This window comes from Cuculus canorus, chromosome 1 (assembly GCF_017976375.1).
Source record: "Cuculus canorus isolate bCucCan1 chromosome 1, bCucCan1.pri, whole genome shotgun sequence".
Taxonomy (NCBI): Eukaryota; Metazoa; Chordata; class Aves; order Cuculiformes; family Cuculidae; genus Cuculus; species Cuculus canorus.
In genome coordinates this window covers 162,882,068-162,900,025 of record NC_071401.1, presented here as the reverse complement: position 1 = coordinate 162,900,025, position 17,958 = coordinate 162,882,068, and the positions used below count along the sequence as shown (strand labels likewise).

The 17,958-nt window shown below is 38.2% G+C and overlaps 1 protein-coding gene across 11 annotated transcripts in view; it reads left to right on the top strand.

Annotated features, from left to right (window-relative positions):
• PPP1R12A (protein phosphatase 1 regulatory subunit 12A) overlaps positions 1–17,958 on the top strand; it is a 119,605-nt gene that overhangs the window by 47,706 nt on the left and 53,941 nt on the right. For all 11 annotated transcript variants that reach the window (XM_054056533.1, XM_054056483.1, XM_054056478.1 and 8 more), the window contains exons 2-3: positions 678–808; positions 16,531–16,649. In XM_054056533.1, coding sequence (XP_053912508.1) covers positions 678–808; positions 16,531–16,649 — 250 coding nt within the window. The remainder of the gene's footprint in view (positions 1–677; positions 809–16,530; positions 16,650–17,958) is intronic.

Genomic DNA, 17,958 nt, shown 5'->3' with positions numbered 1-17,958 from the left:
GATGTGCACAAATAATAATGTCTTTGCAAAGTGCGAAATTGATATTCAAGTAGGTTTATAAACAACAGTGATTAATAGACTGTTAAAAAATGTATTGGTGGTATAGATTATGGTGCAGCAGAAAACAGAAGGGGGGTGTTGAAATGCAATGTAGCATCCCCTTTATGCTCCTTATTATCGACTGCATTATAATAAAAACCATGGTATGGTGTTGTTTTCCGAATTGCTCCCCATATCTTGGTCACAACAATTCCACTTCATGGTGTACCCTTTTGTTCAATTGCAACATCCACTCCAGTGACTAAGCTGGGCCTGAAACTGAGCGAGAGCCTGGGGTGTTTAAAGGAAACCGCTTTGTACTGGAGAGTTAGGTTGTGGTGGGATTGTATATGGCTTCTCAGAAAACCGGAACAAATTTACATGAGGAAATCGTATTTGTTGGTTTTGATAAACTCTGTTTGAATTTATTTATTTAAGGATTTTTTTTACAAATCTGTAACACCTGCTGTTTTTCTCTTGGATTCTTCCTGTCTTGCTGTCAAACCCCAACAAACCCTGCTCCCTCATCTGACCTGAAAACACGTACCTTTTTTCCCTGAAGATGTTGGTTAAAGATTCACAGTATTGTAGAACAGCTTTAATATGAACTTATTTCTTAAATCTTTCTCTCTTTATAGGCTTGTATAGATGATAACGTAGATATGGTGAAATTTCTGGTGGAAAATGGAGCAAATATTAATCAACCAGATAATGAAGGCTGGATACCTCTACATGCAGCTGCTTCCTGTGGATATCTTGATATAGCAGAGTAAGGCTTTTTCCTCTATTTTTGACATATATGTATTTTGCTAATACATTGTTAGAGGGGCACTAGAATCAGATAGCATTCATAAATTGTTTTCTAGTTGCCTCTGGGATATGGAGAGAGAGAGAATGCTTTTATATTGTGTGCTGGTTGTAAAGTGTGCTATGTGTCTGTTTGTGCATTCCATTTTCTCATTCTAGCCTTCTTACTTTGCACATTAGGTAGCTGTAAGATGTAAACATTTAAGACTACTCATGACTGTCAGATGCTTTTTAATATTAACTTCTTCTGTAGAAGGGTTGTTATGGGAGGGCACACAGGGAGAAAGTTCAAATTTACATTTTATTAGTAGCGTGAAACGTTATTCTGGGATAAGTCTACGTGTAGGAGATAAATTTTGCAACTATATTTGCAGTCTTGAAATTTCTGTTTTTCAGGTGTGGTATAAGGTTATGACTTTTACTGAGTATTTTGGCTATGGAGCAAAATATTACAGTTCAAGTTGGATGCCTGTTACGGCATTAGTTGAAGCTTACTCAGTACTAAATTCCAGGAGTGATTTTCTTGTTATTCTTGAAGCATGTTGAGGGTACTGGAGATATGCTAAAGTCCTTTTTTTCCAGACATTGTCTGTTTTAACCAGAAGTAGTGATTGACTTCAGAAAATATGTCAGACATGGTTCAGCACACTGTTCTTGCAGTAAAGAAGGTAATAGCGTCTTTCTAAAGACCCTGTAGGTAAACACAGACGTAATTAATTCTGCTAAACTCAGTGTGATGTCTGGTCCAGTGTAAGACTTGCATAAAATAAAAAGTAGTATTTTATGACATAGTTGTGTTACTTACTAATTAGAGTGACAAAAGATGCAAATTTTAAGTTTCAGGGATTGTTTACTGGTGTTCCATTCTGTGAGTTTGAGAGGTTTAATTGCATGCATCTTAAGGGAAAGGAAAAATTCTGGAGACTCTTTTATATATTGTTTTCACTGGGAAAACATTTTCTGGGTGTTCGTAGTGAAGTGCTTTGTATACCCTTTTTATATCTGGGGCAGTGTGTTACTGCTGAATTGTGTAACCTGCCATTCTGCACTGTGCAGACGTTTGCTGTAATGTCCCTTGCCTGCATGTTGGAAGTGTTTTCTTGTTGGCTACACTATTACAAGAATTTCCCTTCAAACTGAGATAATATAAGCCTTTTTTCATTTTAATGGAGGTAAAACACCTGCCTTTTTCCACAATAGGAGCAAGTTGATTAAATGTTCATGGATTTGCATTTCAGCCTAATGTAGGCAGGTGTTCCGGGAAGAAGGAGAACCATCGTTGTTCACAAGACAGGTTTACACTATTGACCTGAGTAACTGAAACCTATAATATCACTGAAGACTGTTAACCTGTTTTCTGTTCTCTCAAACTGGGACAGGACCTGTCTGCATATTTTCTGTAGCTACTCTACAAAGAAGTGAGAGTACTGGATTATAATCGTGTGGGATGTGGGACGTTGTAAACTGTTTGAAGAGCAGTGTTTATAAAGTGCAAGGAGTTTTGAAGATAAACTGTTGAAACAGTCATTTCCACGTACAGCTGAGAAGGGTAACTTGACCTGAATGGAGGAATATTTATATCTGATGAAGCCCATAGAGTTTGTATTTTCTTCATACTGCTTCTCCAGGAGCTAAACTTCAAATAATTTACAAAACTGACAGCAGAATTTGTGTCTGGGGCAAAACTAAGGGGAAGATGAAAAAACGATGCAATGAATTAGTAGAGGTTAGAAATCTGATTTTTATTTGGCCTGTAGGACACACTGGGTCCATCATCTGCTTTAGTGAGGGTGCATCTTTCTTGAGAAGCACGAGACTGTGTGTTTGTTTGTGTCTGTGACTAAATCTGATATGTTTCATTTTTAGCCCTAAATTTTCTGATTCACGGAAAGGAGCTTTTAATTTGGGTAAATTGTGGAGCTTTTATATATATATCTATATATATATATAGCTCTGAAAAGATTATAGCTAATAGCCAGTCATTTTTCTGTCCTATATGATATGGAGTAGCATTTTTGTATAGTACCTCTTCTGTTCCTTTCCTGTTTTCTTGCAAGGTGCAGGAGGGAAGAGAGTTAGAGAATAGGTTCTGTTGTTTCCTAACTTCGCTAATGAAGGGCTGTGCTTCCTTTTCTCCTCGTCCTGTGGAACTGCCTGCTGCACAACTTTGTAGAGCTTCCCAAACTGGAGACTCAGCAGTCTATCTCTGCTTCTTCTGCTGCCATCTTAAGTCTTCTTAGGGCTTCCTTCAGATGTAGGAATTTCTTTCTTTTCAAGTATCACAATCTGTAAAATCCTCGAAATACACAAATTTAGTTAATATATTGATGTATTTTTTTTACAATGCTTATATTTTTACAGTTCATAATAAAAATGTGACATAATAGCATAGTTTAATTATTGCAGATTTTCATGTCTCAAGGTCTAAAATTATGTCTTAAAGCAGCAGAGCTAGGAGATGGAGATGTTTTCTGTTCTGACAGCGTTTATATGTTTAGAATGTAACTTAGAGACTTTTTTGCAACAAGTGCATCCTCTGTATGCTGTCTGTTCACCCTTCAGCCTTAATATTTTTTATGTATGTATGTGCATCACTTTCTAAGCTTAAATTAGGAACAGAAAGTAGAAGATCTGTTAACATTTCATGGTAAGTTTTGTGGGATTCATCACTAGAGTCTGTGAAATACAAGTGAGATGGGGTGCGTTGGAGCTTGCAGATCTGTTACAAGGATGTGAAACCTTGGTTCTGCTTTCAAAATGAAAACAAAAGTTTAAGCAGTAGAGGCCTTTATAGTGCAATCTTTGTCATAGTTTTTCTTCTCCTGATGCTCCTTTGACTTCTGCAAGATTACTTTTAGGGTGGTTAATGTACTTATAGAGTGGGAAAAGTTTCTGTCCAGACTGCTTTTATAATTGAATCAGTCCAAAAACAATCTTACAGTTCAACTGTTTTTCCTGTGTGTTCTATCCTTGTGATTGTAACACCCATTTGCTAGTATATACAGTGAACAGGAATGACCAGGAGTCACTTGGGGTTAATGCACAATGATATCTGCCTATTTGATCAATGCAGAAACTTTATTATCTTGTTGTGCTTTCACTAAATGCCTGATTTGCACTTGCCCTCTCTCATTTTGCTCTATAATGTACACGTGCTTCTTGAGAGCACCTGCTGCTACTGAGGTGTCTCTAAGTGAGGACAGGTTCTGGAGATCTGGGAGTAGTACAGGATATGTAGGTGGTAGGGAGCTTCTCTGAAAAAACCTCTGGGTATCTCAGGGAGCCACCACACCACTTCAGTGATGTTTCAGCAGTAGTTCCATGGTAACTGCTACTGGGCTGAGTGAATTTGTGACATGGCCCCCTACTCGTTAGGGTTTTTATTTTGCTTTCGACAGCGGCACTGTCTGGCCAAAGGGCTTCTCTCTGCAGGTAGCATTCTTTGTCCCTGTCGTTGTCCACTGTGTTCACCAGTCCTATGGCATCTTCTCCTAGCAGTGTCTACTGTCCCATTTCAGTTTTCTGCTCCTTTGGAACAGCTGCTTCCTCCTGAATATGCTTCCTGTATCCTCTAAAGAGTGGATCTTACAGTTTAAGACTTACAGGCTTTGTACCTTGCCCAATTGTGACAATGCAGTTGATGCATTCTATTTTGAAGCTCATTTGCAAGTATTTAGAGGCTACATTACTTAAATATGAATGCTTTTTCGTTTTCCCCAGAATAAAAGAAGGTGCATCTTTTCAGCAAATATCAGAAAAGCATTTTTCAAATATAACATATAAGTGAGTGACACTTAACACTTTTCTGAAAAAAAAAAAAAAAAATCGGGGGGTGTAAGGAGATGTAGCATGTGTTTGCCCCATTTTTGCTTTTATATTTGAGAGGCATGTTTGATACACATAGTTAGACATATAGACCCTAAGACTTAGCACAGTTTCAAACCACACCTTGTTTTACAAGTTTTAAAGGCTGAAACATATGATTAGAGTTAGATGCAGTTCAGAGCCTCCTCACTCAGTTCATTTAGGAAGAGAATAGCAGCTTCAGCAACTCTGCTGCTCTAAAACCCAGCTCACCCACTTTCCTCCCTGCCCAAAGTTTCCTATGTTGTATTCCCTCCTTTCCCCTAATATTTAAAGCAGACCTTAAAAGGCCTGTGTGTAACCACTGCCTTGCTGCTGACGCCGGTCTGTTTTTCCAGACTCCAGACACCTGCAAGTGAACCCAGCCAAACTAGTTTGCTGAAGCCTCAGCATGCCATTGGCCCGGGATCTCTCTATTTTAGTAACAGTCCATTAAGACTAAATGAATGATCATTGTCTGGTATATGGAGGAGTGAGAGACAGTCCTGCAAACCCGTAGTTGAATACATAGGTGTTCGGTGATACATTGTTTACCTAGAGCTCTAATTGCTTCTTGGAGACTGCTGGTGGTGCTGGTGGTAATGGTTCCTGCCCATGGTAGAAGGACGGGACCAGTGCTTATCTGGCAACAGGCAGGAAGGGGAGTTCAGTGCAGTTTCACAATATGCTTAATGTGATCTAACTTGAAACGGCTGTAGAAATAGGCAGTCGTTCACTTCTCTCCTTGGTTTTCCCTCCTCCACAGGCTCTTACCCCCTCTCTTGCCTTATCTAATGATCACACAACACTGTGGGAACTATTAACATAAGAATAGCCCTCAGGGGAGTTGGAAGGTTTATTCTCTTTTGGATTAGTCTTTGGAGCTGATCTATCTTGTCAACAGCAGTTAACATAGATAGGCAGGTATAAAAAAAAGTCTGAGGTGCTTTTCAGATATAGTTTGTACCTCTGTTCAGAGGCGTGGCTGTGGAGAGCTGCCTGTGCTGAGGCGGAGTCCTCTCCTTCATCTCCCACCTCATGATCCTGAGCCAGCTGGTAATGTTGAATGTTCTTCCACAGTATCTGAGGGTGGTGGTGCCACAAATTATGTTTCAAAGCATTTGTTTCTAGTACATTTCTCTCTCAAGTTTTAATAACTTCATCTTCTGGAGCTATTACTTAACTAGAATATTTTTAATTTAAGCTCTTTGCTGTAACCCATTATAATCCTAGAGGATCAGGATATTATTTAGGCAAAGCAGACTGATAGAAGTGTCAGGGATGGCTCCAGTCTCCTTTAGCTTTGTTCCCGGTTATGGTTTTGACTGAGTATGAAGTGATGCTATTAGTGATACATTCAGAAATTAATCTTTGGAGTGTTTATTTAGTTATCCAATCAGAAGTTCCTGTTTGTGAATGACAGGGTGAAGTTGCTGGTCTGATATAAGTCACATTCACACAGATTATACGAACTTATACAGGGTTTGGTCTGATAGAGATGCTGCAAGTTTTTTTGTCAGGATTCAGATGATATCTTAAATGTCACAAAGAAATGTTAACTGGAGGAGTAGAATTAAAAGCAAAAAGGACCAAAGATGAAACTTGATACAACCCACTCAGGAAATGAGAAGAGGACTTCAGAGAATATATTATAGAATAAAACGTGACAAAATAAAAACAGGGAAGCTTTATCTCCAGCCAGAGAGGGACAGCTTTTTTAGAAGAATGACTGGCTTCTTGCAAGTTGACACTGGTAAAGATGCAACATTTGTTTTGCGAGCTGTAAAAAGGTCGCTGCAGGCTTTGGCAGATTGTTCCAGTTAATTCGTTTCTGTTTGCTGCCTTGAAAGAACAGACTGGGAAAAAAAGAGTTAATGGAAGCGAAAACATGCTAGTATTCTCCCCTCCAAAATTAGAAGGCTATGCTTGTTCTGTATCAGTAGCATAAAAGTTCCTTCTCTTCCAAACTTGAATTAGATATCTGCAAGGTTAAAGCTAAATTCCATTAGAGAGAATAATGGAGAAACTTGGAGAAGATTGGTGAGTTAGTACCAGTTGGTATTTTCTTAAATGAAGATGTACTGTGGCAATGCACTGTTTTCAACATGATTTTCCTGTATATATGTACGTCCTAAGAATAATGGAACACAAATTAAGTTGTTCGTGTTGATGGTGAAATTCCCTTTTTAAAATAATGACATTATGTGGTAGAGTTTAATCTTTTTTACTGCATGGCTGTGATCTGATAGTTGGATAAAAACAGCTAGCAGAAATACACAGTAAGGTATAGTTGATGGGTTAGAGGAAATTATAGGATCTAACTGATTTGATACCTGTTTGTTCAGCTGAGGGAGTCTAGGATTGCTGGTCACTCTGGGACACGCAAAGACAATATATGCTCTCCGGCTGCCATCTTCAGATTCAAATACTGCATGCGTCTTCACTACGACCATAAATGTTTGTTAGTAAATATGTTGTGTTTCTGTTCTTCTAAAGGTTAAATCTACTAGCCCTTTACATTCAGAGCTATCTTCTTCATGGACATGTGATTTAGTGGAAAGTAATTTTTTTTTTTCTTTTAGTATGCCTTAGCAGCTGATTGGCTCTAATGACAAGTCGAGGGACTGATGCCCATTGTAAAGCTCTAACAGAGCTCTAATTTTTTTTTAAGAGGGCTCTCAGAACACTCTAATTTTTGACTGAAAAAAGAATTTGAAAATGCAGCTCTTGTCTTCTCAAAGCAAGAGCTTTGAGAAGTGATGTGCATAGGAAAGGTCTTACTTGCTTATCACACAGCATCGGTTTTATTGGTATCCTGAGAACAATTTAGAATAGCTATCTTGCCTAGCAATTTTTTGAGTGGTTGATACATGTGAAGAGAAGACATACAGAAGAGTGATATGTGTGAAAGCCTCAGAGCTCCAGTAGACTCCTGAGAAATATAACGCATCAGGTCCTCCCTGGGTGATGGCTTGTAACTACCCATTGCCGCTGATCAACTGCTGTTTTCTACCTAAGGCTGGAACATGGAAGAGCAGCTGTAGATATATGAGCAACCAGATTTTGAATTGAGCAGGTGCTTGGTAAATATTGCACACTGTCACTTGCAAGGGCCTCATCAACTAATTCAAAACTGCTGTTTTAGAGAGAGGAGGCAATAGATTCTTCTTAGATTGTGGAATCTATGGGATTGTTAGTGCCGTTAAATATTGAATATAGTGTTTATTTAGTTATCCAATATAAAAATAATTTAATTTACAGTGAAGTTGGGTTTGAGTATTGTTTTCTAGGCGAAAACGTGGGTGTGGTGTAGATTGTCACTTCTGTGCATCTCAGTTTTAATTTTCTTTCGGTTTTTACTGGAGTGTTTCTCTCCTGTGAGTTTGACCCTATTCTGCCACACGCAGCAGACTTTCTAATGACACTAAAGCAACTTATGACCTACTTATCCTTTCTTACAGCTGTGTCTTTTGTTGGGTATGCTAACCTACGTCATTTTGGTGTAAATGATCCTAATCTGTGTGTATTTTTCTAGTCTAATCCCTGACTGGAGCAGGATAAAAGCTGCTTGAATTCTTCTGAAATCTGTAAATATGATGTGGTATCTCTGGAGACATAAGGCTGCTGTGCGTTGATGAGAACAAGTTATTTGGATACAATTCAGACACTAAGACACCAAAATGTAGGGCGTTCTTATAAACAGCAGTTGTGACAGAACAAAAGTATTAAAAGGAATTACTTGAAACCTCTTGTTTATAGATGAGGTACTGCTTATCAAATTTGAATAAAGAGTAGGAGTCTGTCAGGTAGAGTAGGAAGAAATGTGTTTTGAAGGAAGTTCAAAGTGGACCGGACAGGTAAACAGCTGCTATGAATTGCAGATAGCTGATACCTAATGAGGGGTCAGACTGAGTTCAGTACTACTGGGTGATGCTTAAAGCTGCACTGTGATAGTAAAGTTGCTTCGTAGAGTGATTTGGTTGCTGTATTATTGCATAATATAATTACAAACAAGATAAGTTCTGTCATGTAGGGATTCTATCTCTGGTGGTATCTGTTTAAGCACAGTAAAAGATTTGATCTTGGTTTAAATTCTTCTGATGTGAATGCCAACATGTGGCTGTTGGAGGAAAATAGTCTTAAGCTAGGTCCATGCTCATAACTTCCATTGAAATAGAAATCAGCAGTTGAAATAGGCATTTGTGGTGCTACTGGAGCCGTATTTAGCAATGGCTCCAGCCAGGAGGGACAATGAGCTAGTGTTGTGATCACCTCTTTTTGGTGAAGAATTAACTGAGGAAGGTGAGGGGCAGCATAGTTTTCCTTCTTCCTCCTCCTTTTCTGCCTCCATGCTGTTGCTACCTCTTCTTCTCAACCAGTGTAACAAAATTCCAAGTACTCACCTTGATGGCTCTTCAGTAAATCACTAGAAATGCTTGGAGATGTGCTACAGGAAAACGTCCTGAGCACAGAGTTGTGAGCTAGAGTCACTGTATGTGCTGTATGTACTCCCCACAGCTGCAATATTTTTCAAACTCAGCCTTCTTTTTTTGCACCATAGGGTGCAGACTTCAGAGTATCCTTCTTGGCATTACCAATCTCCAGGTTGGTTGGTTTTTTTTTCTTCATTTTTTTTCTACCTTATAAAACATAAAATGTTTTCTTACATAGCTTTCTTCACATTTCCTGCTTTCATTTTCTTGATCACTGTTTACTTTCACCTAAATGTTATTCTGCCACCTCTCATATGGCTTTTGTCTACATGAATACAGTAAAATATGAGGGCTTAGTTGCTTTTCGTGTGCTGCAGGTAGGAATTTTTCCTGTTCAATCTTTGCACTGTTATGTCTAGGTGGCCGCCTAATATTTCTAGAGCTCATTGCTGGCTTTTTTTCAGACGTTATTTGGAACACAGGAGGTCTAAGACTAACCAGATACTGTTATCTGCACTGTTTCTTTTATGGTCCTACATACCAGGAAGAAAAACAGATGTGATTTTAGTTACTGTGCTTTCTTGGGCGTGCAAGTTGCAGTGGAGTCTAGCAACAGCCACTTACATGCACAGCTCGGTGGTGTCTTGGTACATTGTGGAGGTTTGGCTTCATAAACATAAATATATTTTTTATATAGACACAGTAGTTAGAATTCATAGAAGGTGCTGTTTGTGTAGGGGAAGATTTTTTTTCTTCCCTCTGTGGCATACACCTTCGATAGCTTTGGGAGAATTTGGCAGTTTTGAAGCAAGGATGTGTGTCTGTCCATGATGCCTTTGATAATAGCTTCATGATGGAGAATCAGAAGCTTTGCTGCTATCTGAAGGAGCTCTTGCGTATTGAAAGACACAAAAAAAAAGGTCTTTTCAAACTGATGCATAATTTAGAAAAACATGTATGCTGAAATCTGGATTAGGCTGGGGAAACTGAAAAGAAATGTCACTTCCCATTTGTTTAGAATTATTTTGCCATTTGTTTCTTAACTTTTTAGTTTTCTTAATGTCTCTAGCTGAAGTTTTCACCTCTAGTGTTCTGCTAGAGGAACTCATAAATTCATCTGAGAAATCTTGCTGATATCATCTGTCTTAAAATCATCAGTCACGAGAAGGAGAAATAATTACCTAGTTTTGCCAAATAAGCCTAATTGCCCTTATTTAACCTAGTGGTTTGTGTAGCTGCTGGCTGATCATACTGCTCATAGGGGTGGCATGCCTATTTAGAAAGTGCTGCAGCATATTTTTTCCAAGAGAGAAAGATGTTGGAGGGAATCTTCTGGAATTTGCAAAGAACCACAACCTTAAAAGTGCCTGAGTTCTGTCATTACTTGATTTTAATTTAAATGCCATCACAGAAGCCTGTCTTCTTATGTCAGTCTGTATTAAATTCTAAATAGTTAGAGGCAGAAGGTTGAGGCGCAAAAGCGACTGACGGCGTGGGATGGTGTTCTGCAGAGCGCCTGAATAAGACATCCTCATGAGTTTGACTTAATTGTTTTTCAAGTCATTTGATTTCTTCTACAACGGTCTTAAAGTGCTGCAGGATAAAGTATTCTTGGACCAATTACAATTGTGCGATTTCGGTTCCAGTGCTGAGCATGGAGCCTTCATTTTCTTCTGTACATCATAGATTCAGGAGAAAAGACAAGAGCAGAGGTATTTCAGCTGCAGAGAAAGGGGGACCAAGGCAATTATGTGTAGGTTGTCACTAAAAAGGATGAGAAGATCTGCCGTTGTGCAGACAGGGGTACTCTGTGGGGTACTGCCTGCCCAGGCAAGCAGGGCTTCTCTGAGCCTCGTGAGATCGGCCAGCCCCCATGTTGCAGACATTTTTATGGTCCACGCCAAATGCATCAAAACTCAAAAATGGTGAAATTGTGACTTCTAATTGTCGCATTTATGTGGGGTTTGAATACTGTGTTCAGAAGGGAATGTGACGGTGTGAGTGAGGATTTGAGGGGTGGCTGGGTACTTACTGGCTGTTCACTTGTATTCGACCAACTTGTACAATTTCCTGGAAACTTGCCCACTGACACAGGGCGTATGTGTACTGTCATAGAATTACAGAATTGCAGAATGGTTTTAGTTGGAAGGGGCCTTAAAGGTCATCTAGTTCCAACCCCCCTGCCATGGGCAGGGACACCTCCCACTAGATCAAGCTGCTCAAGGCCCCATGCAACCTGGCCTTGAACACCTCCAAGAGTGGGGCATGCACAGCTTCCCTGGGCAACCTGTGCCAGTGCGTCACCATCCTCATTGTGAAGAATTTTCTCCTTATATCTAGTCTAAATCTTACCCTCTCCAATTTATAGCCATTCCCCCTAGTCCTATCACTACATGCCTCAGTGTAAAGTCCCTCCCCAGGCTTTCTTGTAGGCCCCATTCTTGTACTATGTACCACAACAGAGTTTAGCACAATGTTATTCTAATACTACTATATTTGTTTGAAGTTAATATTATTTAAAATTTTTTAAAAAAGGAGAGGAAGAGCCTAAGCCTTTCTTTAATGTGTTGTTTTGAGAAGTGTGCCCTAAAAATTCAAGAATCACGTAGAAGCTGTGATTTTATCTCTTGAAATTTTCTATCTGGAGTTAGGTGTAGCTTTACTTAACTTTCTCTAACTACTGCTTTTGCTTCAAATATTAAAAAAAATACAAAACCAAAACACAACAAAAGAAAACACCCAGAACCAGACCTAAACTAATTTTTTTTTTATATTCACTGTTTCTTTTAATTACGGCTTGCACAGCTGCATGAACACAGTGACACTTCTTCTGTCTTGGCTCCTATTATCATTCAGTTAAGACACTCGTGGAATTAACTTAAACTCCACCATCTGTGGATATAAAGGAACCAACTGGGTTTAGCTGAAATTTCTAACTAGTTAAAAGCTGTTGAGAGACCAGTTGTGCTGTTGGTTCCTGCCCCCGCTAGTAATTAAGTCCTGTTTCCCTGGAAGGTGACACTGAACACGTTTATTTTAAATGTGTATACAAAATGTTGAATGTCTGTTCAGTGAGAGACTCATGAGTTAGAGACTACAGTCCAGTCTTCTGACTAGTCTGAAGGGACCTCTTGGTTTCATTAGTGAGTCTCCAGTGTGCTCAATAAGCAATTTTTAATTAACTGAATCAGTTCAGTGGCTGCTTCTCTGCCCTGCCTTCTGCTTGCCACCATTCTGGTGACCTTCAGGTTCAGCAAGTACTTAACGTTAATTATATCCCTAATGACTTCGCAGACTTGTTTCCATATATCGTGAACTGGAGCAAGGTTTGAATCCTAACATGGGCCCCTCTTTCTTTTCCTGAGATAAATACTACTAAAACATTATCTGCAGCATATCTTGTTGTCTGCAGCTAACGAACTTGATTAAAGACAACATTGGAGCCTCTTCCAGATTCTTAAGTAAATGGTTCCTAAATTCACAAGTAAAACTCAAGTTTGGATATAACTGTCTTCAGATTGAGGTTTCTTCCTCTCTGTTTACATTGTGTCTCTGTATGCATTTTGTTAATAGACTTACACACACACAAGTCGGCTGTAAGGGGTTGTTTTTTTTGGTTGCGTTTTAGATTGCTAGGTAAAATTTCTAATGTCTAGATCCTGAGCTTGGTTTTGGGGTGGGCTGTTGGGTTTTAGTGCAGCAGTCTCAGAGGGTTGTTATTTATTATCTCAAGAGGTGCTGAGGTTTCAGCCATTTATGAAAACCACTGAAATATATTTTTCATTAATTGATGGGAGAAGGTCTGGGTTTCATAATAATTATTAAAAACACATGTTTCATGTCTTTTTTTCAAGGTTGCTAATTTCAGTCTATAATAGCTATTGAGGAATATACATCAGTGATTACTAAAAGACAAATTTCTAAAACAAGTATTTTTGCCTTCATAAAATGTGGTATCGCAAAGCAGACTTATTCTTCCAGACTGTCCCAGACTGCATAATGCTTGTTGTGCAAACAGGAGGGCAAAATTGAATGGTTTTATTTTATTTTCCTTCTCTTTCCTAGTATTCTTTGGATATTGGCATTTCTCTATACTTAGAACACAAAAGTGTCTAGAACACTTCAGCTTTAGCTTTGATGTCAACACTTGAAAGCTTTAGCTCCAAAAATAAGCATGGTATGGATCGAGCTGCTGTTTCCTTCTCATTTATTTACATTTTGAATTAGCACCTGCCAGAATATTACATAAATTATCGTCGGATTTTTTTAATTATTCTTCTGTGGCTGGCTGTTGAACATGCTCATTATGCAAGAGGTGGATTACAAAAGAGACAAATTTAAGTGCTATACCAGAAGATGTTGTAAGTAGGTGGTGGTGAGAGTCCTGTATGTTTTTATTTTTCCACTGCATCCATGCTTGCTAAAAGCACCTTTTCCTGGATGTGGTATCAAATGGCATAGTTCTGGACTTTTTATTACACAGCTCCAATTTCTTCTAACTGCATACATTTAGCTTTATCAATTAAAAAGCAGTGGAGGAAATGAAAATTGTACTATATTTACTTGACTTGTGAAGGTGGAATTTCAAGATGAAGGTAAAATAAAGATAAAATACAGGCAATTATTTGGGGGTGTTGTTTGGGGTTTTTTTCCCCAGAACATGGATGACTTTTTGAATATACATACATACCTACTACACACAGTGATATGCTGCTGCATGTGGAAGTTTTAGTACATGATAACAGAATAACTGAAATATCAAATACACCCATATTTGAAGTCATACTAGAAGCTTACGATTCATTTGTAAGGTATTTTTTTTTTAAAGGAATACAACTTCCTGATTTTCAGGATTATTCTGTGTTTCTTCTGTACTGGCTACTGCTCAGCAATGCCTTGCAGACTCAAAACATCATTCTCTTGGTCTTGTTTGCCAAATCAGTTTCCTTTCAGTATGTGATGCAGAGTCAAGTTATGTACAGGTCTGAAGTGATTGCTCTCCTTTCCCTTGGTGTAGCGCTAGGTTTCCCAATAAAAGTTATGATCCTCTAGGCACTAGGATGACTTCATGCACAATCTCAACCCTGTCATTGCTTCGCTCAAGTTGTTTTTACTGTAAATGAACATAAACAGCTTTTTCAGGACAGGTTATCTGTTACTGAATTATGTGGAAAATAGCAAAAACACAGTTTTCGTTACCAGGCTTAAAAGGTGTCTTTAAAATAATTGGATTTTTAGTAATTTGGTTTATAGTGAGTATTGCTCATTCACTTTCAAATCACCTGAGGGGTTCACAGTTTATTTTTTGGTGGGTATGGCAGAGGGAAGGCCTAGTTGAAGTGGCAGAAGGAAGGTTGGGAGAGGACCATTTTCGTTTCCCTGGCGAGGTACGTGCTGCCTTTTGTCTTTGTTCTGTTTCTCTAATCCCTTTAAATCCTGTGAACTCGAGGCAGGTTCATCCATTCTTCGTTTTCTGACCCTGGAAAACCAAAGCCCTGTGAGCACGTGCAAAGGGAAACGCAGATAACTCTGCTTCTCCAGCCCTACTAATCCCCCAGCTCTACTGATCTGGTTTTGGTCTTTAAGCAGCTTCATTTTTGCAGTCTTATTTAAAGAATCATTTGGTCATGAAGTTGTTCATGTAGCTAAATAATAACTTTCTGAGGTGCTGCTATAGCCTTTTATTCATTCTCTAAACTTTGTTACGTATTTATGCTTTTACTATGTCCACAAGTTATTGACCCAGTTGACCCAATACAACCACTTTGATGAGATATGTAGTTTACTTACAGAAGTAGCTGGATTTTTCTCTATAGATACTGTGTGGGAAGAGGTAAAAATCAGATTTTTTAAATATCACTTTTTTCCCTGTCTGTATTAAAACCAACAAGTTGAAAGAACATGAATGTTCACTTCGGATTTTTTTATGAAGATAATTCTGTGAGTGGTTGACTTTGGTTTTGAAACTACATTTTGACTTTGTAAGAAAGTTAAGGTTCCCCACTGCTGTTTTTCCTTGTTCAGCAGACCCCCTGCACAGCGATTACCTGATCTGTAACCTGTGAGGCTGTGTCACTGGTAAAACAGTACAGCTGGTGTACAGCAGGAGAGATGTTACTTTGTGTCAATTTTTCCTTCCACCCAAGTCACATCCTTAAACTGGAGAGAGGCAAGAGTCACAGCAGCACTCCTTTAATAGGAACAATAAAAATCCAGCAGCACATACCAGCGTCAGAGTTAGTGGTGCCAACTGATGATGCATATCCCAGGAGATACGGTTAGACTTCTGGGAATTAATTTCCGTTTTGTGATCAGTCAGTTCTTACCTCTTCTTGACGTAATTACAGAGGCTTAATAACAGCTGCTATTTAAATCATACATTAAAAAAACACTTTTGATTTCATGTACCTGTTACTGAGTGGATAACTAGGTCTTCAGGTCTGACTGTTCCCTGATTTATTTTTTTCCTCGAACATGGAAAGTGTAAATGAAGCTGTGCAAAGCAGGGGGATGTTTGCAATTTTTTTGCATGTGTTGAGTCCCATCAGGGCTCAAATTTGGAATTTGTTAGGGTGGTGGAAATGTTATGGTCAGAAGGTGTAAGACTGATCTGTTCTGATGTTTTAATTGTCTACTTAGAAACAGACTATATACTAACCTGTAGGTTCTCAATAACTTTATAGGCTTGTGGTTTCACAATGAAATAACTTAATCCTTTTGGGACTTATTCTTGAAATTGATCTATTTGACCTAATTGGAAATTCAGTGATAACTTCCACTGATTCTGGATTGTTGATTTCTGAGACAATACTACTTCAAATAAGAAAACACTTAGTAACGTTGGAATAGTGTGAAGTACTGCTTCCTTTATCCCCTTCGTCTCTTTCAACACCAAAAGATGACTATGAGTACTTAAAAGCAGATATTATTCTGGTTTTGTTAACTTTATTAAACTGCCTCAGAGAGCAGGACTCATCATTCTGGCGAAGTATAGAAACATACTGTGTCACTGAATTTGGAAGTTCTAGGAAAAATGGCTTAATGTGGGGACCTCATGGGAATTGATAGTTAAACTCCTGTTCACCTTTTGTTCGCTTCTGTTCATTATCTAACCATTTTCTTCTTTCACTTCTTGCAAGTATGTATTTAAACATGTCGGAGACTTTGTAGCTAACTGAAGAGCAAACATTAGGGGTCTTTGTATTAGTGGGTACTATGATGAAAAGACAGATGTTCAGGTATTGTAGATAGTCATAAGGTTTTTTTACTTCTACCTAAGAGAGTTAGTTCTATTAACCATATGTGTGAATGTATGTACCCATTGCGTATGGCATCCTAGTGGCTGATAATTTTTTTCCATCAAGTTTGCTACGTTGCTTACAGTTTATTTTTCTTTTTCTTTTGGCAGGTATTTAATTAGTCAAGGAGCACATGTAGGAGCTGTAAATAGTGAAGGAGACACTCCATTAGATATTGCTGAAGAAGAGGCAATGGAAGAGCTGCTTCAGAATGAAGTAAATAGACAAGGTAATAATGAATATGGAATGAAGGGGGTTTTTTATTGGACACTAAGTATATTTTTGAAAACTTATGCTAAGTTGGGAATTTTAAAGTCAGTGTGTTTTCTAAAGAGAACTGTCAGTACAACATACGGTGCTCAAGCTGCATTTTTTACTCAGCGCAGCCCCCTGTGAAGAAAGAGGTTAGAAGTGTTGAAGCCAGGTGTTGATTAGATTCCTGCATTCACTTAACACTATTTAGGTCGTATTCAGATACAGTGGATGGTATTTAGTGCGTCTGCGATATAGCCTTCTGTATCCCAGCTTTAGATTGTGTCTAAAGAGATTCCTGTCTTAGAGAGCGGAGAAATAGGCACTCTTAGGGTTAAACCCATGTAATGCCCAAAGCAAATGGTAAAAAGAAAGTGGATGACATGATATGCAGGGAAATAAGAGATACCTACTGATAAGCAGAAGTAGACTCTAGATTTGACAAAGGCTTTGATTCAATTATTTGGTAGTGTTAATGGAATTTTGTTTAACAGTTCTTACAGGTAACACAGAAAGAACATCAGATTAGATAGCTGTGAATGTTTTTTTTTTTTTCGTCTCTACTACTATTTGTCTATTTTAATTAGTTCGGACAAAATACAGTTGTCTAGCTGTTTTTCTAGCAGTACTGTTATTCTTTCCTGAAAAGTTGTTTCTGGTTTGTACCTTAGCCTAAATTCTTTAAGGTTGTTTTTGAAACACTTGACTTTACTGATGTGTTATACCAATTGACTGTAGTAGATCTTTGTAAAACCGACATTATTTGGGAAAAGAACTCTTCCAGAGTCTCATACTCACACATTGCTCCTTTTAATATTATATTATCTATTATATGTTAATTATATTATAAATAATACTATTGTAAATATTATTTGTTATATGGGGGGTTTGTGTACATTTTTACAACATGGAGATTCAACATTACACACTAATTTTTGTTCTTTTGCGAGTTTAGTTATTTTGAACAGCCCAGCCAGCATAGACAACCTAAACCAAATGCCACAATCCAGTGAAAATTTCAGTGTGGTTTACACATGTCAAAAGTAAACTTACAATAAACTATATATGATACGTCCTTTTAAGTCTGAGAAGAGTATAGATGTTCCCACACTGTCATTGCCAACATCTAAAAGGATAATTAAGTTTATTTTACAATACTGAACTTCACTTGCTATGGAAATCCTAGTTTCCAAGCATTCCTCTTACTTTTTTATGTCAGTTGGGTTGCTGACAATTTTTAGAAGATGGGTCTTTCTTAGACAATTTGAAAAATAGATTTGTTGAGC